We start from the raw sequence: 26122 nt of genomic DNA, 5'->3' as shown, positions 1-26122 counted from the left end.
CGAGAGAGAGAGAGAGGCGACGAGAGAGAGAGAGAGGCGACGAGAGAGAGAGAGAGGCGACGAGAGAGAGAGAGGCGACGAGAGAGAGAGAGGCGACGAGAGAGAGAGAGAGAGAGAGAGAGAGAGAGAGAGAGAGAGAGAGAGAGAGAGAGAGAGAGAGAGAGAGAGAGACACACACACACACACACACACACACACACACACACACACACACACAGGGGGAGAGAGATGGAGAGAGCAAGCGTGAGCGAGATAGAGGCAGCAAGTACGAGGAGATGGAGACACAGGATCTACATGCATTTGCGAAGGCAAGGACTGGTTAAGGAGAGCCAGCATGACTTTCTGCATGGGAATCATGTCTCTCAAACTTGGTTGAATTTTTTGAGATGATGGCCAAGTAGGTAGATGTAGGTGGAGCGTAGACGTTATCTACATGGACTTTAGCAAGGTCTTTGACAAGGTAGGGCATGGTGGAATGGTTATTAAGGTTAGATCACATTGGATCCAGGGGCAGCAGGCCAACTGGATACAAATTAGTTCAACGATAGGAGACAGTGTGGTGGTAGTGAGTTGTTCAGACTGGAGGCCTATGACTAGTGGTGTGCCATAAGGATCAGAGCTGGGGCCATTGTTGTTCACCATTTATATAAATGATTTGGATGAGAACATAGGAGGCATGGTTAGCAAGTTTGCGGATGATACTAAAATTGGTGGTCTAAAGGACAGTAAAAAAGACCATCTAAAATTATAACTGAATCTTGATAAACTGAGCCAGTGAACTAAGGAATAGCAGATGGAGTTTAATTCAGTTAAATGCAAGGTGTTGCATTTTGATAGGACAAATCACAGCAGGACTTACAGTTCGTGGTAGGGCCCTGTGGGGTGTTGTTGAACAAAGAGATTTAGGGTGCAGGTACACAGTTCCTTGAAAATGGCATCACAAGTAGACAGGGTAGTGAAGGCAGCGTTCGGCATACTTGCTTTCGTCAATCAGAGCACAGACTACGGAGTTGGGACGTCAGGTTACAGGTGTACAAGACATTGGTAATCCACATTTGGAGTACTGCATACAATTCTGCTCACCCTACTTTAAGATGGATGTTATTGAAACTGGAAGGCTTCAATTAGGAGAGGCTGGATAAGCTGGCACTCTTTTTCCCCAGATCACAGGAGACTCAGATTTATAAAATCCTGAGGGGCATAGATAAGGTGAATAGCCAAGGTCTTTTCCGCAAGGTAGGAGAGTCCAAAGCTAGAGGGCATAATTTTAAGGAGAGAGAGCTAGGTTTTAAAGGGACCAGAGGGGCAAATTTATTCACACAGACAGCGGTGCATATATAGAGCGAACTGCCAGAGGAAGTGGTAGTGATAGAGACAGGTACAATTACAATTTTTTAAAAAAACATTTGTACAGGTACGTGGATAGGATAGATTTACAGGGATATAGGCCAAATGCAGGTAAATGGGATCAGTTTAGGGAGCATGGTGGCTCAGCAGTTAATACTACTATCTCACAGCACCAGAGACCAGGGCTTGATTCCACCCTCTGGTAACTGTGTGTGGAGTTTGCACATTCTCCCCATGTCTGCGTGGGTTTCAGCCAGGTGCTGTGGCTTCCTCCCACAGTCCAAAGATGTGCAAGTTAGGTAGATTGGCCATAGTTTTCAGAAAAGTGCAGGCTTGGAGAATTAGCCATGGGAAATGCAGGTTTACAGGAATGGGGTAAGGGAACAGATCTGGGTGGGATGTTCTTTGGAGGCTCAGTGAGGACCCATTGGGCCGAATGGCCTGTTTCCACACTGTAGTGATTCTATTATTCAGTTTAAGAAACCTAGTCGGCATAGACGAGAGAAAGGAAGGCAGTGAATGCAAAGCAGAGAGAAGGGAGGAGAGTGCGAGAGTCAGCGACTGAGCAAGTATCACTACTGAGCAAGACGGCTAGCTTGTCAGTGAGACAGTCAGAGAGATAGCGCGATACATAAGTGATGGTGAGAAATAGACATAGAATAATAGTAAGGGGCATGCATAGGTAGAGAGTGATTCAGAGAGGGAGACACAGGTGATATGGAAGACACACACACGCAGAGACCATTAGAGCGAGCACAAGAGGGACAGGCACAGAAGCACAGTCCGACAGCCGAACACATACATAGGCAGACTATAAGAGATTATAAAGACACAAGCAAAAGCTGGAGGTTGAGGGTTGCTTTTCAGACTGGAGGCCTGTCACCAGTGGTGTGCCACAAGGATCGGTGCGGAGTCCGCTGCTTTTCGTCATTTAATATATATTTATATATAGATATGAGCATAGGAGGTAGAGTTAGTAAGTTTGCAGATGACACCAAAATTGGAGGTGTAGTGGACAGTGAAGAAGATTACCTCAGATTACAACAGGATCTTGATCAGATGGGCCAAGATAAATGCGAGATGCTGCATTTTAGAAAAGCAAATCTTACCAGGACTTATACACTTAACGGTAAGGTCCTGTGGAGTGTTGCTCCAAAGAAACCTTGGAGTGCATGCTCATAGTTCCTTGAGCTAGTTCCTTGAAAGTAGAGTCACAGGTAGACAGGATAGTGAAGATGATATTTGGTATGCTTTCCTTTATTGATCAGAGCATGGAGCTTGGGAGTTGGGAAGTCATGTTGCAGCTACACAGGACATTGTTAGGCCACTTTTGGATTATGTGCAATTCTGGTCTCCTTCCTGTTGGAAGGATGTTGTGAAATTTGAAAGGGCTCAGAAAAGACTTACAAGGATGTTGCCAGGGTTGGAGGATTTGAGCTATAGGGAGAGGCTGAATAGGCTGAGGCTGCTTTCCCTAGAGCTTCAAAGGCTAAGGGGTGATCTCGTAGAGGTTTATAAAACCATGAGGGGCATGGATAGGGTAAACAGACGAGGTCTTTTCCCTGGGGTGGGGAGAGTTCAGAACTAGAGGACATAGGGTTAGGATGAGGAGGGGGGGGGGGGGGGGGGAGGGGGAAAGATATAGGCAACTTATTCCACACACAGAGGGTGGTGTGTGTATGGAATGAGCTGCCAGAGGAAGTGGTGGAGGCTGGTACAATTACAGCATTTAAAAAGGCATCTGGATGGGTATATGAATGGGTATAAGCGTTTAGAGGGATATGAGCTGGGTGCTGGCAAATGGGACTAGATTAGGTTCTAGTCCCATTTGACTACATCTGGTCAGCATGGAAGAGTTGGACTGAAGGTCTGTTTCTGTGCTGTACATCTCTGACTCTAAACAGAGCACAGTCGACAAAAGCAGTCATTCAGAAATACATACACACACACGCACGCAGAGTGCAATATAAAGAGATTGACAGGTATACAAAGAGAACATCTGACCACCGTATTGTATGTGATCCAATTACCTGCAACTTGCTTATCTGGAAGAGAAGGAATTGGAATGGCAGAACCAAACTTGATGAGCAGACGCTCACATAACCAGTCAAAATGTTTGTATCTGTGGTTGACTGATCGGTTAGTGTTCTGTTCACAAGAAACAACAATCAGACGTGTTTTAAGATTATTGCATTTTCCTTAAATCACACAAATTTTATAGGTTTATAATCTTTAAATGTCAGACAGAGATGGTTATAAAATTTTCATTAGTTATGATGCACAAAATCAAGAATTTAAACAAGTCATTAAAATTTACACCATGTTTGAATAAAATACAAAATGTAACCAGTTTCAAATTAAAATACAATGCTCTTAAAATACAATCTTTTATCTGTGTAACTCTAAGAGGAAAAGAACACACCACAACCTATTACTGTTCTGTAAACATTAACTAGATTCTTAAAGAACTGAAAGCAAATAAAAATTAAGCCATTCAAACTTTTTTGTTACTGAAAGCTCAAGCTAGTTGTGTGCTGGTAAACTTACACTGTTTCTAAACAACATTCCCAGCCTAGTCTATAGCACTAGTAATCAGATTCCAAGTTCAGCGCATAATCCAGACTCCAGCAGAGAGCTGGAAGCTCAATCTGTGAATTCATTACTGAGCCAACTCCTGGCTGTTTAGCCAGTCAGATCAAGGTGCTGAGCTGTGGTTGGATGTTTCTTCAAACAACATGGAAATCCTCCAATTGCACTCATGAGCTTATTTCTACCTCCTTTCAAAGTTTCACAAAAAAAGATTGGCCTAACTGATCTACCATTTTGCTTACTACTGCCCCACAAAATAAGTTCTTTCCATCCTGACACTATTTTCTCTTCCCTTGCCAAGCATCTTTTCACAGAATCGGAGTCAGAGACGTACAGCACAGAAACAGACCCTTCAGTCCAATTTGTCCCGGCCGACCAGATATCCCAACCAAATCTAGTCCCACCTAACAGTACCTGGCCCATGTCCCTCCAAACCCTTCCTATTCATATACCCATCAGATGCCTTTTAAATCTTGCAATTGTACCAGCCTCTACCACTTCCTCTGGCAGCTCATTTCACACACGCACCACTCTCTGTGAGAAAAGGTTGCCCCTTAGGACTCTTAAGTCTTTCCCCTCTCACCCGAAACCTATGGCCTCTAGTTCTGGACTTACCCACCCCAGGGAAAAGTCCTTGTCTATGTATGCTATCCATGCCCCTCATGATTTGACAAACCTCTAAGGTCAGCCCTCAGCCTCTGATGCTCCATGGAAAACAGCGCTAGCCTAAGACCATAAGACACAGGAGTGGAAGTAAGGCCATTCGGCCCGAGTCCACTCCGCCATTCAATCATGGCTGATGCGCATTTCAGCTCCACTTACCAGCATTCTCCCCGTAGCCCTTAATTCCTCCAGACAACAAGAATCTATCAATCTCGGCCTTGAAGACATTTAGCGTCCCGGCTTCCACTGCACTCCGTGGCAATGAATTCCACAGACCCACCACTCTCTGGCTGAAGAAATGTCTCCGCATTTCTGTTCTGAAATGACCCCCTCTAATTCTAAGGCTGTGTCCACGGGTCCTAGTCTCCTCGTCTAACAGAAACAATTTCCTAGCATCCACCTTTTCCAAGCCATGTATTATTTTGTACGTCTCTATTAAGTCTCCCCTTAGTCTTCTAAACTCCAACGAATACAATCCCAGTATCCTCAGCCGTTCCTCATATGCTAGACCCGTCATTCCAGGGATCATCCGTGTGAATCTCCGCTGGACACGTTCCAGTGCCAGTATGTCCTTCCTGAGGTGTGGGGACCAAAACTGGACACAGTACTCCAAATGGGGCCTAACCAGAGCTTTATAAAGTCTTAGTAGTACATCTCTGCTTTTATATTCCAACCCTCTTGAGATAAGAGACAACATTGCATTCGCTTTCTTAATCACGGACTCAACCTGCATGTTTACCTTTAGAGAATCCTCGACTAGCACTCCCAGATCCCTTTGTGCTTTGGCTTTATTAATTTTCTCACCATTTAGAAAGTAGTCCATGCTTTTATTCTTTTTGCCAAAGTGCAAGACCTCGCACTTGCTCACGTTAAATTCCATCAGCCATTTCCTGGACCACTCTCCCAACCTGTCTAGATCCTTCTGTAGCCTCCCCACTTCCTCAGTACTACCTGCCTGTCCACCTAACTTCGCATCATCGGCAAACTTCGCTAGAATGCTCCCAGTTCCCTCATCCAAATCATTAATATATAATGCGAACAGCTGTGGCCCCAGCACCGAACCCTGCGGGACACCGCTCGTCACCGGCTGCCATTCTGAAAAAGAACCTTTTATCCCAACTCTCTGCCTTCTGTTAGACAGCCAATCCTCAATCCATCCCAGCAGCTCACCTTGAACACCATGGGCCCTCACCTTGCTCAGCAGCCTCCCGTGTGGCACCTTATCAAAGGCCTTTTGAAAGTCTAGATAGACCACATCCACTGGGTTTCCCTGGTCTAACCTACTTGTTACCTCTTCAAAAAATTCCAACAGGTTTGTCAGGCATGACCTCCCTTTACTAAATCCATGTTAACTTGTTCTAATCAGACTCTGCTCTTCCAAGAATTTAGAAACCTCATCCTTAATGATGGATTCTAGAATTTTACCAACAACCGAGGTTAAGCTGATTGGCCTATAATTTTCCATCTTTTGCCTTGATCCTTTCTTGAACAAGGGGGTTACAACAGCCATCTTCCAATCATCCGGGACCTTTCCGTGACTCCAGTGACTCTTGAAAGATCTCAACCAATGCCTCTGCTATTTCCTCAGCCACCTCTCTCAGAACTCTAGGGTGTATCCCATCGGGGCCAGGAGATTTATCAATTTTAAGACTTTTTAAACTTTTCTAGCACTCTCTCTTTCGTAATGGCAACCATACTCAACTCAGCCCCGTGACACCCTTTAATTTTTGGGATATTACTCATGTCTTCCACTGTGAAAACTGACGCAAAGTACTTGTTAAGTTCTCCTGCTATTTCCTTATCTCCCATCACTAGGCTTCCTGCATCAGTTTGAAGTGGCCCAATGTCTACTTTTGCCTGTCGTTTGTTTCTTATGTACTGAAAGAAACTTTTACTATTATTTCTAATATTACTGGCTAGCCTACCTTCATATTTGATCCTCTCATTTCTTATTACACTCTTTGTTATCCTCTGTTTGCTTTTGTATCCTTCCCAATCTTCTGATTTCCCACTGTTCTTAGCCACTTTATAGGATCTCTCTTTTTCTTTAATACATTTCCTGGCTTCCTTTGTCAGCCAAGGTTGTCTAATCCCTCCCCGGTTAATCTTTCTTTTCTTGGGAATGAACCTCTGTACAGTGTCCTCAATTATACCTACAAACTCCTGCCATTTTTGCTCTACTGTCTTCCCGGTTAGCCTCTGCTTCCAGTCTATTTTAGTCAGTTCCTCTCTCATGCCCTCATAATTACCTTTATTCAACTGTAACACCATTACATCCGATTTTGCCTTCTCCCTTTCAAACTCCAGACTGAACTCTACCATATTATGGTCGCTACTTCCTAAGGGTTCCCTTACTTTAAGATCTTTTATAGAGTCTGGTTCATTGCAAAGCACTAGGTCCAGAATAGCCTGCTCTCTTGTGGGCTCCATGACAAGCTGTTCCAAAAAGCCATCCTGTAAGCATTCCATGAATTCCCTTTCTTTAGATCCACTAGCAACATTATTTACCCAGTCCACCTGCATATTGAAGTCTCCCATGATCAATGTAACCTTGCCTTTCTGACATGCCTTCTCTATTTCCCGGTACATGTTGCGTCCCTGGTCCTGACCACTGTTAGGAGGTCTATACACAACTCCAATTATGGTTTTTTTGCCTTTGTGGTTCCTCAATTCCACCCACACAGAATCCACATCATCCGGCGCTATGTCATTCAATACCATAGATTTAATTTTGTTCTTAACTAACAAGGCAACCCCACCCCCTCTGCCCACCTCTCTGTCTTTTCGATAAGTTGAAAAACCATGGAGGTTTAACTGCCAGTCCTGACCCCCCTGTAACCAAGTCCCTGTGATGCCTACATCATAATCATTCACTATTCACTATTAGCCTATTCAACCTCTTCTTACAGCTCAAATCCTCCAACTTTGGCAATATCCTTGTAAACAGTTTCTGAACCCTTTCAAATTTCACAACATCCTTCTGATAGGAAGGACACCAGAATTGCATGCAATATTCCAAAAGTGAACTAACCAGACTTCCCAGCTCCTATACTCAATACTCTGACTAATATAGGAAAGCATACTAAACACATTCTTCACTATCCTATTGACTTATGAATCTACTTTTAAGGAGCTAGGAACCTGCACTCCAAGATCTCTTTGTTCAGTCACACTCCACAGGACCTTACCTATATGTGTGTAAATCCAGCTAAGATTTGCTTTCTCAAAATGCAGCACCCCACATTTATCCAAATGAAACTCCATCTGCCACTTCTCAGCCCGTTGGTTCATCTGATCAAGATCCCGTTGTAATGAGGTAACCTTCTTCACTGTCCACTACACCTCCAATTCTGGTGTCATCTACAAACATATTAACTATACCTTTAAGTTCATATCCAAATCATTTATATAAAATGACAAAAAGTAGTGGACCCAGAACTGATCTTTGTAGCACTCCACTGGTCACAAGCCACCAGTCTGAAAAACAACCCTTCACCACCACCACCTTCTACCTTTGAGCCAGTTCTGTATCCAAATGGCTAGTTCTCCCCGGAAACAGGGATTCCATGAGATCTGACCTTGCTAACCAGTCTCCCATGGGGAACCTTGTCGAATGCCTTACTGAAGTCCATATAGATCACATCTACCGCTCTGCCCTCATCAATCCTCTTTGTTACTTCTTCAAAAAAACTCAATCACATTTGGGAGACATTATTTCCCACAGACAAAGCCACGTTGACAGTCCCTAATCAGTCCTTGCCTTTCCAAATAAATGTATAAGCTGTCCCACAGGATTCCCTCCAAAATGTTGCCCACTACAGATGTCAGGCTCACTGGTTTATAGTTCCCTGACTTGTCCTTACCACCTTTTGTAAATAGTGGCACCACCTTAGCCAACCTCCAGTCTTCTGGCACCTTACCTGTGACTATCGATTATACAAATATCTCAGCAAGAGGCTCTGCAATCACTTCCCTAGCTTAGCACAGAGTTCTAGGGTACACCTGATCAGGTCATAGAGTCATAGACATGTACAGCACAGAAACATACCCTTCGGTCCAACTCGTCCGTGCTGACCAGATATCCCAACTCAATCTAGTCCCACCTGCCAGCACCCAGCCCATATCCCTCCAAACCTTTCCTATTCATATGCTCATCCAGATGCCTTTTAAATGTTGCAATTGTACTAGCCTCCACCACTTCCTCTGGCAACTCATTACATACACTAACCACCTTCTGTGAAAGAGTTGCCCCTTAGGTCTCTTCTATATCTTTCCCCTCTCACCCTAAACCTATGTCCCCTCATGATTTTATAAATCTCCTTAAGGTCACCCCTCAGATTCCGATGTGCCAGGGATTACACCCCTTGCCTATTCAACCTCTCCCTATAGCTCAAATCCTCCAACCTTGGCAACATCCTTGCAAATCCTTTCTGAACCCTTTCAAGTTTGACATCTTTCCAATAGGAAGGAGACCAGAATTGCACACAATATTCCAACAGTGGCCTAACCACTGTCCTGTACAGCCACAATATGACCTCCCAAGCCCTGTACTCAATACTCTGACCAACAAAGAAAAGCATAACAAACACCTCCTTCACTCTCTTATCTACCTCTGAATGGACTTTCAAACAGCTATGAACCTGCACTCCAAGGTCTCTTTGTTCAGCAACACTCTCCAGGACCTTACCATTAATTAGATTGGATTAGATTAGATTACTTCGTGTGGAAACAGGCCCTTCAGTCCAACAAGCCCACACCGACCCTCTGAAGAACAACCCACCCAGACCCATTCCCCTAAATTTACCACATCACCTAACGGGCACTTTAGCATGGTCAATTCACCTAACCTGCACATTTTTGGACTGTGGGAGGAAACTGGAGCACCCAGAGGAAACCCACGCAGACACGGGGAGAACTTGCAAACTCCACACAGACAGTTGCCTGAGGCGGGAATTGAACCCAGGTCTCTGGCACTGTGAGGCAGCAGTGCTAACCACTGTGCCACCATGCCACCCACTAAGTGCATAAGTCCTGCGAAAGTTTGCTTTCTAAAATGCAGCTCCTCATAGTTATCTAAATTAAACTCCATCTGCCTCTTCTCAGCTCACTGGCCCTTCTGATCAAGATCCCATTGTAATCTGAGGTAACCTTCTTCGCTGTCCACTACACCTCCACTTTTGGTGTCGTCAGCAAACTTACTAACTATAGTTCTTATGTTCACATCCAAACCATTTCTATAAATGATTAAGAGTAGTGGACCCAGCACCAATCCTTGTGGCACTCCATTGGTCACAGGCTTCCAGACTGAAAAACAACTGTCCTGGGGATTTATCCACTTTTGTGCATTTCCAGCGCTTTCACCTCTGTGACATGGGCACTCTTCAAAATGTGACCATCCATTTCCCCACATTCTATATCTTCCATGTCCTTTTCCACAGTAAACATTGATGCAAAATATTCGTTTTGTGTCTACCCCATCTCCTGCGATCCCACACAAAGACTGCCATGCTGCTTTTTGGAGGGGCCCTATTCTCTCCCTAGTTACCCTTTTGTCTTTAATGTATTTGTAAAAACCCTTTGGATCTCTATGTGCCAAAGCTATTTCATGTCCCCTTTTTGCCCTCCTGATTTCCCTCTTAAGGATACTCTAAGGATTCACTGGACCTATCCTGTCTATTCCTGACATATGATTCCTTCTTTTTCTTAACCAAACCCTCGATTTCTTTAGTCATCCAGCACTCTCTACACCTAACAGTCTTTCCCTTCACTATAACAGGGATATACGGTCTCTGCACTCTTGTTATCTCATTTCTGAAGGCTTCCCATTTCCCAGCTGTCCCTTTACCTGCAAATATCTGCCCCCAATCAGCTTTTGAAAGTCTTGCCTAATACTGTCAAAATTGGGCTTTCTCCAATTTAGAACTTCAACTTTTAGATCTGATCTACCTTTCTCCATCACTATTTTAAAACTAACAGAATTGGCCCCAAAGTGCTCCAAGTGACACCCCAGTCACCTGCCCTGCCTTATTTCCCAAGAGTAGGTCAAACTTTGTACCTTCTCTAGTAGGTACCCCCCCATACTGACTCAAAATTTTCTTGTACTCGCTTAACAAATTCCTCTCCATCTAAACCCTCAACACTATGGTAGTCCCAGTCTATGTTTGTAAAGTTAAAATCCCCTATCATAACCACCCTATTATTCTTACAGATAACAGATCGCCTTACAAATGTGTTTTGCAATTTCCCTCTGACTATTAGTGGATATATAACAATCCTAATAAGGTGATCATCCCTTTCTAATTTCTCAGTTCCACCTAACTAACTTCACAAGATGAATTTCCGTGAATATCCTCCCTCAGTACAGCTGTAATGCTATTCCTTATCAAAAACACCACTACCCCTCCTTTCTTGCCTCCTTTTCTGTCCTTCCTGTAGCATTTGTATCCTGGAACATTAAACTGCCAGTCCTGTCCATCCCTGAGCCACGTTTCTGTAATTGCAATGTTAGCCCAGTCCCATGTTCCTAATCTTGCCCCGAGTTCAATGGCCTTCCCTGTTAGGCCCCTTGCATTGAAATAAATGCAGTTCAATTTATTAGTCCTACCTTGTTCTCTGCTTTGTCCCTGCTTGCCCTGACTGTTTGGCTTGCTTCTTTTCTCAACTGGACCAATCTCAGATTAATTTCCTTCCTCACTATCTCCCTGGATCTCAATCCCCTCACCTTACTAGTTTAATCCTTCTGGGCAGCTCTAGCAAATTTCCCTGCTAGTTATATTAGTCCCCTTCCAATTTAGGTACAATCCGTTCTTCTTGTCCAGGTCACCTTTACACTAGAAGAGATTCCAATGATCCAAAAATGTGAATCCTTCTCCCATACACCAGCTCCTCAGCCATGCATTCATCTGCTCTATCCTCTTATTCCTACCCTCACTAGCTCGTAGCATTGAGAGTAATCTAGATAGTGCTACTATCAAGGACCATTTTAAATTCCTGCCTAACTCTCTACATTCTCCCTTCAGAAACTCAACCTTTTCCCTTCCTATGTCATTGGTTCCAATGTGTACAATGATGTCCTGCTAGCCCCTCTCCCCCGTGAGAGCATTCTGCACCCTCTCTGAGGCATCCTTGATCCTGGCACCAGGGACGCAACACAGCATTCTGATTCTTCACTTCTGGCCACAAAAATGTCTGTCTGTGCCTCGGATTGGAGCCCCATAACACAATCGATCTCTTGGAACCCGACGTAACCCTCATTGCATTAGAGCCAGTCCCAATACCAGAAACTTGGTTGGTCATGTTACATTCCCCTTAGAATCCATCATCTCCTACATTTTCCAAAACAGCATACTTGTTGCTCCAACCAATCAATTCAATTGGATAGGATTCTCAATCAACGGCATTTATTGCAGATATAATCCTTAGTAACACGTAGACTCTGCCTAAACTCCCACATGACAAGAAAAGCATATCACTCTAAGGGCCATTTTTTTTCTTCTAATCTGCAGACCCAGAAAATAGCCCTGTCTTATTCCTCTATAAAACACTGCTCCAGGCTAACTTAATACTTATGGCTTATATTTTTAAGTTTAATCAAGAGACATAGCTCAATAAAACATATAATCAAGAAAGAACCCACTCTATTCACTACTGCAGATCCCCTTATTCACTTATCTGTCTCTGTGCTGTGATCCCCTCCAAACAGGTTCTTCCAAGATTAGTTGTGAGTTTTACTGTTTGCTAATTTTCCTAGATGCACTCCGATGTCCAGCGATACATGAATTCAACAGTAAAGTCAGTAACTGCGCAGCTTCACTGCATCAGTGACTTTTCCAATGCCCTCCATCACTTCAAAAATTTCCAATTCCTTGGTCCTAACCATCTCCTCTTCACCACTGTGATGATACTATGGCTTTAAGAAGTATATTTTGTCCTGGCTTTTTTGAAGAAGGTTTTAAGGCAGAGATGCCGATTAGTCTACTCAGAGCCACTAGAGTAAACGGTTTGTGAGGCCTTGTTTTTATTTTGTTTTTATTTTGGAACAATAGAAGCAGTTTGAATGAGTGGGATCAAGCTCCCACAGAACCAGGATTTTTAGTTTTTAGCTTCCAGGAGCAATAGTTGCTGGGACTTGAAGCTAGGTGGAAGATGCAGTGCATCTCTCCCTGCTACTCTCTCTCTCGCGGCGCGCGCATGCACGCTGAGTTTTCTCGATGTTTTTTCTCTTCCTGCTGCTGGATTTACATGTGAGACAGTCTGCTTCTCTGAACCTACCCTTTTGCCAAGGGTGCATTTATGGGATGTTACTATAGTATGACAGTTAATTAACAGTAGTTAATTAACTATTATTCTGATAAGTTTTTCAATAGAGTTAAATTATTCCAATTTGTCTTTGTTTTGTTGTATTTTAAATATAGTGTATGAATGAAGTGTGTTCTGCCTCAAATCTGGTAGTTTAACCAGTCGAACTGCATCACCTTACACTTACCTTTAAAGAAAGACAAAGTTAGAGCCTATACCACCTTCTGAATGTATTTTGAGGGGATTTGGTTTGTCTATAACACTACAAATGCCAATCTCTCTATACTTTCATTCCATACGGAGATGATCTGATATCTACTCAGTTCTTCCTTATCCCAATCATCTTCATCAATTGCCTCCCATGCCTGACTGAAGTTGTTCTCATATCAAGCATCTTTTTCGTTAAATATACTCAATTCCTCCAAATTTGTGTGAATTAGATTAGTTTACTTAGATTACTTACAGTGTGGAAACAGGCCCTTCGGCCCAACAAGTCCACACCGACCTGCCGAAGCGGAACCCACCCAGACCCATTCTCCTACATTTACCCCTTCACCTCACACTTCGGGCAATTTAGCATGGCTAATTCACCTAACCTGCACATTTTTGGACTGTGGGAGGAAACCGGAGCACCCGGAGGAAACCCACGCAGACATGGGGAGAATGCGCAAACTCCACACAGAGTCGCCTGAGGCGGGAATTGAACCTGGGTCTCTGGCGCTGTGAGGCAGCAGTGCTAACCACTGCGCCATTATGCCGCCACAGATATTCCATGGGTCCTAGCTCTGCCTTCCTTTTTGTGTGACACATAACATTCTTTCTTTCAGTCCTACTAAGGCCTCACACCACGACATTTTTTTCCAGGTATAATGATCATCATTTTGGTGTTCCTCCCCGATCCCCACCAAAATTAAAAACTGCCATTAACTTCCCTTCCAATTTCCACATTTTTCCCAGCTTCAAGACAGTCCACCTTCGATTCTACCTTTCCTTGACTTCTTTCACTCTATTTCGAGGATATATTATCAATTAATATTCACCATAAAACTATCAATATTCACACGTCTCAACCACAAATTCACATATCTAGAGCATTCCATTCCATTCTTCCAATTTCTCTATAACCAGCATATCTATTTGCTTTTGTTTTGTGAAGTTAGAATGTTTTTGTTATAATCGTACAAGGCATTGCTGAGACCACACTTGGAGCATTAAATGCACCTTTGGCCTCCTAATCAGAGGATGAGTGTTCTGGCTACAGAGACAGTGCAACACAAGTTTACCGGACTGATTCCTGGGGTGACAGGATAAAGAGACAGCCGCACACCCCATCAATTAAGACTACATTCACTGAAATTTGGAAGAACGAGGAGGGAATCTCAGAAACCTATAAAGTTCAAACCGGAACACAGAGAGAGAAACTCAGGAAGAATGTTCTCAATGACTGGAGGGACACGGGGTCATAATTTAAGAACATGGGGCATGCCATTTAAGACGGAGATCAACCAAAATGTCATCAAAGAGTGACGTGCCTGTGGAAATTTCTGCCACAGAAAGCAGTTGAGGACAGAAAACTGAATGGTTTCAAGGAAATAAATATAATTCTTAGGGCTAAAGGGAGCACTAGGTATGGGGAGAAAGCAGGAACAGTATACAAGTTGGATGACCAGCTGTGGACTAAGTGACACAGGATTTAATGGCCTGTGTTCCTATTTTCAATGTTTCTACGTTCAAAATATGTGATTAGGATTTAGTCCATATAGTGGGGTGAGATAGGTGAAATTTTGTATGACAGGCAGCTTGAACATTTAATATTGATGTATATTTTTCATTTATCATAGATTTTCAATTTTGAGCGAGCTTGGATTTTATATATATTTTGGCAGATTATTAGTACACAGGGGCTGTAATTTGCAAGTATGTATTCAGTAAATCCATAAATCTATCAGAAAATAAAACAATTGTGCCAGTTGTAGTGTGCAATCCAAAGCATGTTCATCAGCCCACACATGGTTGCATTCAGTAGACTGACTATCCTTAGCCAAATTCAAGTTGTAGAAACAGTCAGAGAAGTTGTTGATGAATTCCTTACAGAAGTCTTGGACAGCATAGTTATTACTAAGAAGCAGAATGCATTGCTGAAAAAATTCAGTAGGGCGAAGTAAAAGAGCACTAATTTACACATATCTAAAGTATGAACAATTTGTAATTCTATTTGAAAACTTACATTGGGCGTCACTTGATATTCAATATAACTCTTCAATCCATACAGCTTGGATCCCTTTTTCGGATCAGCCACCACACAACTCAAAGAGGAAGTGGGATATTCCCAAACTGGACCAACCTCTCCTTTCTAGATTAAGAAAACATTTAGGTTTATATTGTTGTATTATATTTAAATACGGACCTCGTGATGGCCACCGGGGCAAACTGTAATCCCAACTCAAAAATGAGCAGTTGTTGTCAGATGTTAATTTTTGTAAATTTTCAAACCCAAGCCCCAACCTGCTCAAATTGCTCAATTCCCCATTTCACAAAAATAGGAGAGGGGGACAGGCAATCTGTTTCCTGGAAGCATTAATTTAAGTGTTTTAACACCAAACTTATCTTTTTCCCTTGGATCCAACCTTCCCTGCACAAAATACAAAGACCCTTCTTGCAGTTGGAAATCAGACCTCCACCCTCCATATCAGCTCCCTATATGCAGTTGCAGTTGGCTTCCTGGTGAAAATTCTGTTAAAGCTGAAAGGCTGTATGTGGACAGCCTATAATGTTGCCCAGAACCCTTTCCCCCACCCCCAGTCCCAGTCCCACTACAACACAACTCACCTGCTAATATTGAGATCAATGACTAGCATGACATTTTTACAAGGTAGCTAAAGTCCATCTGCTCAGAGCGTTCTGCTAAAGTAACACATTGTAATATTACTGTAATATTAGTGTACTGGGCCAAGTGCTATCACTGTGATTTGCGATAAGATATAATGATAAAATAACTGTAGATTAGCATTAAATCCTAACATTAAGAGGCTGCTAGTCTAAGTTGCATCACTCTATAGTTTACAAAAATGACAGTTTGCTATTTGCCTGACCATTGACATGCACTGCATGTTGTAAAGTTACCAGATAGTAAATAAGGTTAAATCCTATAATTTCAACTTCTGGTATCCTTTCAAGAAAATCATCATTTAACGACTGCCAACTAATCATAGACTAAAATTATTCTAACAAAAGTTGGATATTAATTGTTGGCAATTTTAAAAACTTAAAATTGACATTTTACTTTTTTTTGTAAGTCTTAATCCAAACTCATCTTCTTTCCTCTTTTCCATTCCTGTTTCTCATTAAATAATGAATTCCTAAACTAAAAAATGTACATTTCCTCCTCTGTCTTTTCATTGTTTATTTCACAATAAAATTCTTAGCCTCTGATCTGCTCTTGAAATCACATATAGCTGGTCCAATACAGTTTATGGTCAATGGCAACCCTCAGGATGTTGTTTTTGAGGAGTCAAAGTAATGATATTGAATGTCAAGGGAGATATGGTGAATTCTCTCACTGGAGGAAGTCACTGCCTCGCACTTGTGTGTCATTAATGTTACTTGCCATTTACCAGCCAAAGCCTGGATGTTGTACAGATCTTGCTGCATTTGGACTTGGATTGTTTCGTATATCACTCATTGTAAATGGTGCTGAATATTTGTGCAATTATCAGTGAACTTTCCCACTTTTTAATATTATGATGGACTGAAGGTCAGCAAAGAACCCTCTGAAGATGATTGGGCTCAAGACGCTACTGTAGGAGCTCCTCGGGATTAATGTTTTGGGGATGAAATGACAGATGTCCAAATAATCTTTGTGCTTAGTACATAACTCCAGCAGCAGAGAGTTTACCCAAACTCCACGAATCTTATTAACTTTAGTTTTGCTAGGGCCCTATGAAGTCATACACAGTCAATTGTACTTGTTGTTCAAGACAGTCACTCTCATCTATATTAAATCTCTATGCATTACCCCTGTCTAATACGTCGCTAAAGAATTCAGTCATTTTCAAAAGAAACATGTTGACTACTCCTATATTTTTAGGGCAAAGAACAAGAACAAAGACCATTACAGCACAGGAACCAGGTCTTCAACCTTCCAAGCCTGAGCAGACACATTTTGCCTTCCATATTAAAACTGTCTTCACTTACAGGATCCATATCCCTCAGTTCAAATGATTGCCAATTGCATCATTCAGTAATGATTCCTTGATGTTTTCTAGCACTGACACAAGGTGACTGGTCAATAGTTTTCAGGTGACGATTTCAAGATTAAATAAACACCCTGGAGCACCTGCTAACAGAGTGCTGCAGTTTAACATCTCATCTCAATAAATGAGATCTTTGGCAATGCAGAATTCCCACAGTATTGCGATGAAATGCTAGCCTTTACTTTTGGACTTGCATCTCTGGATTCACCTTGTAACCAGAGGTGAGAACACCACCAGAGTGATGCAGATATATCATCTTAGATACACCAGGCTAATAAAATGATTCAGTACGAATCAAAAAATCAAGTCATCTCCTCACAGCTTCAATTTCTTCAAATTCCTTTTTTTAACCAAGGTGATTATCCACATTACCATACATGCAAATCAAAAATGCAAGATACATACCTTAATTATTTTTACTGTACTCTCAGCCAACTTCCCAATTTTCTACAGCTCCAAAAAAATTCCCTTCCCAATTACTAGTATAACTTACATGGATTGTAATTTTCTCAGTGGTTTTTACTGGTTGCTTTGAAAGTAGATAGACTTCAGGCCCATGTTTGATAAAGGTTGGAAACCTATATTAAAACAAAGACTGGGTATGCCTTAAAAGCAGAAGGATGTCAAAAAAACAAACATTAAACTCTATCTGAATGAATCCAGCATTCACAACACGGTTTATCTAAAAATTGGTTAAAAACTAAATGATTACAATAGAACTAACTATTGATCATACTTCAATTCAATACCTTCTAAAAAGGTATTTTTTTATTTAAGCAAACAGTTTAGCTTCAAGTGAACGGCACAAAATTGGGATGTGAACTTCCATTTTCAACACCACTCTTTTCTCAAAAAGCATTCCAAGAATGAGATTTTTTTAAAAACAATTCTTCAATTATTACTAATGTTTACAAGGGCTTATTGGAAAACACAACCACATACACAATTATTTGTATAGTGATATACCAGTTACTTAAAAATGCATAATCTTCATTAGTAAAAAAAGGCTTGGAGAATATATTTTATTTGCCAGCAAACCTGCTGCTAAATATCTGTATTAGCAACTAAAGTAAACATCATGTTTACCATTGTACCAAGTGATTTTTCTGGCAGCTCAATTTTTATCATAAATTGGGTCAATGTTTAGATAAAGCAATCTTTAAAAAATTAAGAATAGATTGTAAATCTGAAGTTTCTCGTGGAATTTATATGGAACTCATTAAATTATTGGGTCAGTTTTGAATACTGTACATAAGCAAAGACAAACCACTCAGAGCAACTGTCAGCTCAATTATTTTTTGATAAATAGTCTGCCTGAAGATTGTGGTGTCAGTTACTATGGTTTAACTGAATGCCCTCTGTACAGGGATCCTTGACTATCCAGCTAGCTCTCCTCAACTCTAATTTCTCAAAGACAGAGAGCACCTCATTTTGGATCAGAAGTAGATAATTCCCCAGGACCAGAACCATGTGTACCCCAGAACTTCGTGGGAAGCTAGGGAAGTGATTGCTGGGCCCCTTGCTGAGATATTTGCAGATCAGTAGCCACAGGTGAGGTGCCGGAAAGCAGGTTACGTGGTGCTATTATTTAAGAAAAGTGTTAAGGAATTGCAGCTGTACAGGACATTGGTGAGGCCACTTCTGGAATACTGTGTTCAATTCTGGTCTCATTGTAAGGGGAAAGATGTTGTTAAACTTGAAAGGGTTCAATAAAGATTTATAAGGATGTTGCTGGGATTGGAAGGTTTGAGCTATAGGAAGAGGCTGAACAGGGTGAGGCATTTTGCCCTGGAGCATCAAAGGCGGAGGGGTGACCTTATGGAAACTTATAAAATGTGGGACATAGATAGGATGAAAAGAGAAGATCTTTTTCCCAGGGTGAGAGAGTACAAAATTAGAGGGCATAGGTTCAAGGTGAGAGAGGAAAGATATAGAAGATTTTAAAGGGAAACCTTTTCACACAGTGGGTGGTATATGTATGGAGCTCCCAGAGAAAATGGTGGAGGCTGGTACAATTACAGTCATTTAAAATGCATCTGGATAGTTACATGAATAGGAAGGGTTCAGAAGGATATGGGCTAAATGCTGGAAAACAGCACTAGATCAGTTTAGGATACAGGTCGGTATGGATGAGTTGAATTGAACACAGTCTGTTTGGGTGCTATATAATTCTATAACTCCCTGTTAACTGCCATTTTTAATTAATAAGCATTAACCATTTCCCAAGCATTCAAAGTAACAACTATTTTTAATGCATTTAAGAAAGCATAACTCTTCATTTATGACATTTAGAGGATGCAAACCAATTTAAAGTGCTACAAAAGGCAGCAGTCTCAAAACTTATCAGTAAAACTTTTATCCGAAAGGTACTTTCCCAACAATAAATTTATGCAGAAGTGCATAATTATTTTATTTAGAATCATAATTTATGAATAAAACTGAAGTCAATATAACAATGTTGCATATTATTTCTCATTAACTAATTGTAATCTTCAAATAACAGCGGCATAGAATTGCATTCGAAAGTGTGCCCTCTAATTAGCCAGATCATATTCAATCATGGAATTTTGGCCTTTATCCAAGGTAGACTAGAAAACAAAAAAAGCAAATTCCTTCAAATATTTAGAGCTCTACTCTAGCTGGAATACTGCATTCAGTTTTACACAGTACACCTCAGGACAGAGATATAGATACGACAAAGGCTTAGATTCACCTAAGTGAAGCCAGTACATAGAGGATAAAAGTGCATAAACTTTACATAGTCTCTGGAATATAAAGATTAAAGGGCAATCTAGTTAAGGTATATAAGACAACTAAAGGATAGGATACACTAAATATAAATTATTTACTTAGAATAGTGGGAGAGGGAGTTCCTCAACAGTGAAATAGAACTGCAGATGCTGGAAATCTGGAACAAAAACAGAAACTGCTGGAGAAACTAGAGTTCTGATGAACGGTCACTGGACCCAAAACGTTAACTCTATTTTCTCTCCAAAGATGCTGTCAGATCTGCTGAGGTTCCCCAGCAATTTATATTTTTGTTCTTGAACAATAATATCCCTTCCTCCCAAATCAGAGATTAAAGTAAGAGGTTAATGATTATGAAAGAAAAACAAACAATTTAAACCCCTTAAGTATTCAGTAACATATGACACGGACATAAAAAACTTCATTTATCCAAAAAACAAAGACTAAAGCTTAAGAAACTTTCAACAAACGAAGTACGTAACTTTACAAACTTTATCAAGACAAATATTTTTTGACTGCAACAAGATTATGAAGTATATGCTTGCCGCTTATTTCCATTACCTGTTGCGTGGCATTTTCACAGAATTGTTGCGAGGAGCTCCACGAGCCAAACCAGTCTCTGCTGCCTCAGACTCTGTGTGAGGAATAATACTTGGGGGTGGTTTGGACTCATTCCAATCATCATCCCATTCATCATCCTCTGCAGCACCTACAGAAAAGTAAATCTAACATAAATGCGAAGAAACAGAAGCTATACCTGTTGGTTCCCTACAAGTGCAATTTTGTACAAACACCAAATTTTATTTTTAAAAATGGTAATCGTGCATAATCCTACTTAGGATGTTGAGGAGGTTCATAAGTGCGGGCAGACAGTGATTAGGATTTTCTAGGGTAGGTCTTGGGCCGTTGCTCAAGGACCAATAAATGACGAAAATTGGAAGCAAATTGGAATTCAAAAAAATTATATATAAATCAAAGAGAAGCATAAAATAGAAATTGATACTTTAATTTTCAAAAGTTTGAGTAACTTAGGACTGGATCAAAATCTGTAAAAACTGCCAAAATATAGAAATCTCTTACAGATTTCTGAATATCAATTAAATCAGAGTTCTTTTCAAAATTTAAGAAAGTAGAAAGAGCAAAAAATCTTCAATGGTTTCAACTGTAGCAGAGGAATTTCATACAAGTACAGAGAACACGCTATGAGGACAGTGTAACAAATATGGTGAATGACATCAAAGAGAATCATGTTTGAACACAAATGTGCAGTACTATAGAGGTAGATCAGGGAAAGGATTGGATTATTCTACTGAGAGGTGGAATGACTAGGAGTGCTAAAGAATGGTCATCAATCTAGAATATTAAGTTTGTGTCTCTCCATAGAGACTGTCAAACCTATTGCAATTTTCCAGTTTTTTTTCCCCCCTCTTAAAGTAGTCTCTGGAATTCAATTCGAGAATTGCAAAAAGGGGCATTGGGAACATAAAACTTGATTAGAGTCATAGAGTCACAGACGCACAGCACAAAAACAGCCCTTCAGTCCAACCTATCCATTAATTTCCATTTCCATGAAGTATAGAAAAGCACCAATTTTGTGCTGTCTGAACACTACCACAATTTTAGCTTGCAGCCAGCACTCAACTGTACTATTCACTGGCTGCATGTAACAGTAGGGGTTCCAATATTGCAAAAACCTAGCAGTATGAAAATTTGCTTGCATCTCCCCTTCAAGAGAATAAAATGATAGAGATACCAAGATAATTGGAAATAGTGGTAAGAATGGGGCTTATGCCAGGCCACAAGGCTACAGATTATATTGGAGTACAATTCTGCGGCTGCTGATGGCCCATGAGTGCAGGCACTCAATTACACAGTCACAGTGTAAGTACATGGATCAGAGAATAGTATGCAGCAGAAACATCTCTCACGTGCATGCTGGAGCGAGAGCAAAGCAAAAGGAATAACAGATGGAGCTCAATCTTAGTAAATGCGAGGTATTACATATTGGTACATCAAACACAGATAGGACTTATACAATGAAGGGTAGGGTCTTGTGTAGTGCTGTACAGTAGAGGGACTTAGGGATTCAGGTACATAATTCTTTGACATTTGTATCAGATAAAGACGGGATGATTAAAAAGATGTTTACCATGCTTGCTTTCATTGCTCAGTCCTTTGAGTAGAAGAGTTGAGGTTATACAGGATATTGGTGAGGTCTCTTTTGGAAAACTGTCTAGTTCTGATTATAGGAAAGATGTTATTAAGCCGGACAGGGTTCAGAAGAGATTTACCAGGTTAGTATGGAGTTATAAAGAAATGCTGCAGTGGAAAAGGTCCCAGCCTAAGAGGTTGAGAGGTGACTTTACGCAATGTTTTGATGGGTAAAAACATTGGATTAATGGCAGTTGTCTTTTCCCTCGGATGGGGGATATCAAGACTAGGGGCCACATTTTTAAGGAGAGGAGAGAGGTTTAAACAAAGATGTGAGGGGCTAATTTTTATTTTTACAGAGAGGGGTTCCACGTGTGGAATGAACTTCCTGAGGTGGATGTGGACACAATTACAACGTTTGAAAGACATTTGGATAAGTATGTGAATAGGAGAGGTTTGGAAGGATACAAGCCAGTAGCAGGCAGGTGGGACTAGTTTAATTTGGGATTATGTTCAGCATGGACTGGTTGGACCTTATCCTGTGGTGCTCTCAGTTGCAGAGGTTACACATGCCAACTTTTATGGACCAGTTTGCACTTAGTCTACTAGAAATCCTCTATTTGGCATCAAAGAGCATGAAAGAATCTAACACTAACTTCATTCAAGGTTTTTTCCACGAAGTTTGGAGTCTATCCTTTACATTATCAAAAGGAGCAGCTACTGCCAGTAGCACACACATGGAAATCAGTGAAGATGGGCAATGTCTTAGCATAGGAAGCTTCCACCTAAGGTTTTAGTGCCATTATCGTTCTGGAAACCACTGGAAGGTATATCCAAGGCATTACAGTTCTGTACTTATTTATTTTGGCACAGAACAAGAGGATGTTTGACACATCACCCCAAGAATAGGTCCATGGCATATGAACTTGCTATTCTCTCTCAAAGATATTTATTATCTCAATCTTGCCACTGCCCTTGCCATTTGCTGTCAGCCTGCTAATCCCAAATGAATACGCTCAGAAAGTGCAATCTGAAACCAGGCCTTCCAGACACTAAAATGCTCAAAGTTTTCAATTTCCTCAGCAACCTTCCACTCGATATGAATTAACTACTAGGAAAGAATCTTGTAGGACCAATAGAACAGGCACAGGTACTAAGAGAATGTACCAAGGTGATCAACTTACTTCTATATTCATTATGGCATGATTTATTAAAATTTGGATTGTAATGTGCATTTTGCACTAACATTTTTGCATTACGAATAATAAAATGATGGGATGGCCAGTAATAGGGGAAAAGAAAGAAGCATGGACTACTGTTGAGTGCAGAATAGCATTCAAGGTTACCTGACATTATTTATTGTTTGTTCATGCAGATTCTGGACAGAAAGGAGTTGTAAAGGTTGCAACTGCTTCCTTATCCTCTTCTTCCAGCACCACTTCCTTAGCTTCTCCAATGTAGCTTGTGCGAAGGTTCTTCCCTCCTGATAGCAAGGTTGTGCAGCAAGCAGCAAGACATGACAAAACTTCAGACCAATTCAGCAGAGTACTGAAGGCTTCCTCTAGCGTAATCTAGACATTGCTGCTTCATAAGACCATAATATGCAAGAACAGAGGTAGACCATTCAGTCCATTGAGTCTGCTCTGCCATTCAGCAAGATCTTAGCTAATCTAATAATCCTCAACTCCATGTTCCTCCCTGTTTTCTGTAAGTCTTGATTCCCTTCCTGGTCAAAAATCGTTCAATCTCAGCCTTCAATATGACAAGCTTCAAAAAGACAAGCTTATACAGCTCTGTACAGTAAGGAATTTCACAAATTCATGCTCTGAAATGTGCAACCTCAATTCTGAAATTATGCCTTTTGGTCCTAGAGATAGTAAGGTCATTGGGAATAGTGGTACAATGGCAGATACGCCAGGTAATAAAGCTGCAGATTGTGTTGGACTATAATGCTATAGCTGATAGCCTATGAATAAGTCACTCAATCACAGTCACAGCAACAACGCATGGTTTGGAGGATAGCATGAAGGTAAAACAACTGGCATATGAATGCTGCAGCCAGGACAAAAGGAACAAGGTAGCACACAAAGTGAAGCAACCTTTTCACATCTACCCTAACAAGTCCTCTAAAAATCTAATGTTTCAGTAAGGTCAAATCTGATTTTTGTATATTCCAACAAGTACAGGCCTAATCTACTCAACTTCTCCTCTATACCTGGTATCAGCCTAATGAATCTTCTCTGGACTCCCTCTAATGCCAGTATATGTTCCCTTAGATAAGGGACCCCATAACTGTTTACAGTATTTCAGTTGTGGTCTGATTAGTGCCTTGTAAAATTTTAGCAAAACGTCCTAAATTCTTTACACCGTTCCCTTTGAAATAAAGTGCAACATTCTATTGTCCTCCCTATTACCTGATGAACTTGAATGCCAGCTTTTTGTGATCAATGGATGAGGATTCCCAAATCCCTCAGTTCTGTAGCTTTCTGCAGTCTTTCTCCATTTAAATAATATTCAGCTTCAGTGCCAACATGCACGACCTCACACTATATTCCAACTATCAAGTTTTAGTGCATACAAATAACCTGTCTATATATCTCTGCAAACTCTATCATCCTCCTCATTTGCCTTCCCACCTACTTGTGTCATCAACAAACTTGGCTATAGTACATTCACTTTCCTCATCCAAGTCATTAATATCTATTGTAAATAATTGTGGCCACTAATCACTGTGGCACACTATTAGTTAAAGATGTTCATCCTGAAAATACACTCTTATTCCCCAATTCTCTTTCTTCTATTAGTTGGCCGATTCTCTGTGTTAATATACTACCTCCTACACTTGCTTTATTAAGTAGCCTTCTGCATGGTACATCAAATGCCTTCTGAAATTCCAAATATACTACATCTAATGCTTTCCCTTTATCTCTATTCTGCCTATTACCTCCTCAAAGAATTCTAGTAATCTTGTCAGACATGATTTCCCCTTCACAAAGTTACATTGCCTCTGCTTGATCACATTATGCATTTTGAAATGTTCTGCTACTGCATTCTTTCATATAGACTAACATTTTCCCAATAACACATTAAACTAACTGACCTATTGTTAACTGTTTTTTTGACTCCTTCCAATCTCCTGGAATTTTTCCAGAATCCAAGGATTTTTAGAGGATGAACTGGTAATAATCATCCATCTCTGTAATATTTTTCTTTAATATCCTAGGACGTGTCCATCAAGTCTAGTGTACTTAGCAGCCTTTAGCTTCATTAGTTTCCCTAGCACTTTATCGCTAGGGTATTTATTTGTATTTAATGGCATGTATTTCCTCTCCTCACAGTTGCCCCTTGAATATTTAATAATTTTGGAATGTTACTGGTGTTTTATACTATAAAGACTGATGCAAAGTATTTATTCAACTCCTCTGCCATATCCTAGTGCCCATCTTTATTTCCCTAGCCTCATTCTCCAAGGGGCCTTTGGGTCTCTTAGGAGAGAAGGGGCTTTTCTCTCATTTTTTATATTTAAACCAGTAATTGCTGCCCAGCTTGATATTACTTGCAAGTTTATCCTCTAAATTTATTTTCTCCCTCCATTACTTTTTCTGGTCACCTTTTGTTGGTTTAAATTAGTCTTCCCAATCCTTTGCTTACCATTAATCTTTGCCATACTGTTTTCTCCCCCCAGTCTGATGCCATCCTTAACTTCTTTAGGTTACCCAGTGATGGTTGATACCTTTCCTCATTGGAATTTGGCTTTGCCAAGAATTTTTTTTTTGCACATTTCACATTCTGTTCCAAGAGATTTCTTACAGTACCAGAACTTCTCTTAACATGTCTGTCATGCATGTGGGTGTGTGAAACCATGAGCAATACAGTCATTGAGAGTCTCCAATTGTCCAGTAGCCACTCTTTAGTTTTCTGTCATTGTTGAAATGCAGGTGACAGAAGATTGCTACAGAGTGGCTACTTCCAACTGTTGCCAGGATGCCAGGTACTGATCTGCATCATTTGCTGTTTTGCTCGGAGACTGGGGTGGCAACTATTCCAGGCAGCAAATTTTAATGATGAACAGT

General features: G+C 40.9%; 1 protein-coding gene across 7 annotated transcripts in view; it reads right to left on the bottom strand.

Moving 5' to 3' along the window:
* Positions 1 to 26122, bottom strand: part of snx9b (sorting nexin 9b) — a 149022-nt gene that overhangs the window by 47048 nt on the left and 75852 nt on the right. For all 7 annotated transcript variants that reach the window (XM_072581074.1, XM_072581077.1, XM_072581076.1 and 4 more), the window contains 4 exons: positions 20460 to 20607; positions 17644 to 17728; positions 15125 to 15250; positions 3379 to 3495 (listed from right to left, as the gene is read on the bottom strand). In XM_072581074.1, coding sequence (XP_072437175.1) covers positions 3379 to 3495; positions 15125 to 15250; positions 17644 to 17728; positions 20460 to 20607 — 476 coding nt within the window. The remainder of the gene's footprint in view (positions 1 to 3378; positions 3496 to 15124; positions 15251 to 17643; positions 17729 to 20459; positions 20608 to 26122) is intronic.

The sequence above is a fragment of the Chiloscyllium punctatum genome, chromosome 11 (assembly GCF_047496795.1).
Source record: "Chiloscyllium punctatum isolate Juve2018m chromosome 11, sChiPun1.3, whole genome shotgun sequence".
NCBI classification, from domain to species: domain Eukaryota; kingdom Metazoa; phylum Chordata; class Chondrichthyes; order Orectolobiformes; family Hemiscylliidae; genus Chiloscyllium; species Chiloscyllium punctatum.
Note: the sequence above shows the minus strand (reverse complement) of the source record. Positions and strands in the feature narration are given on the sequence as shown.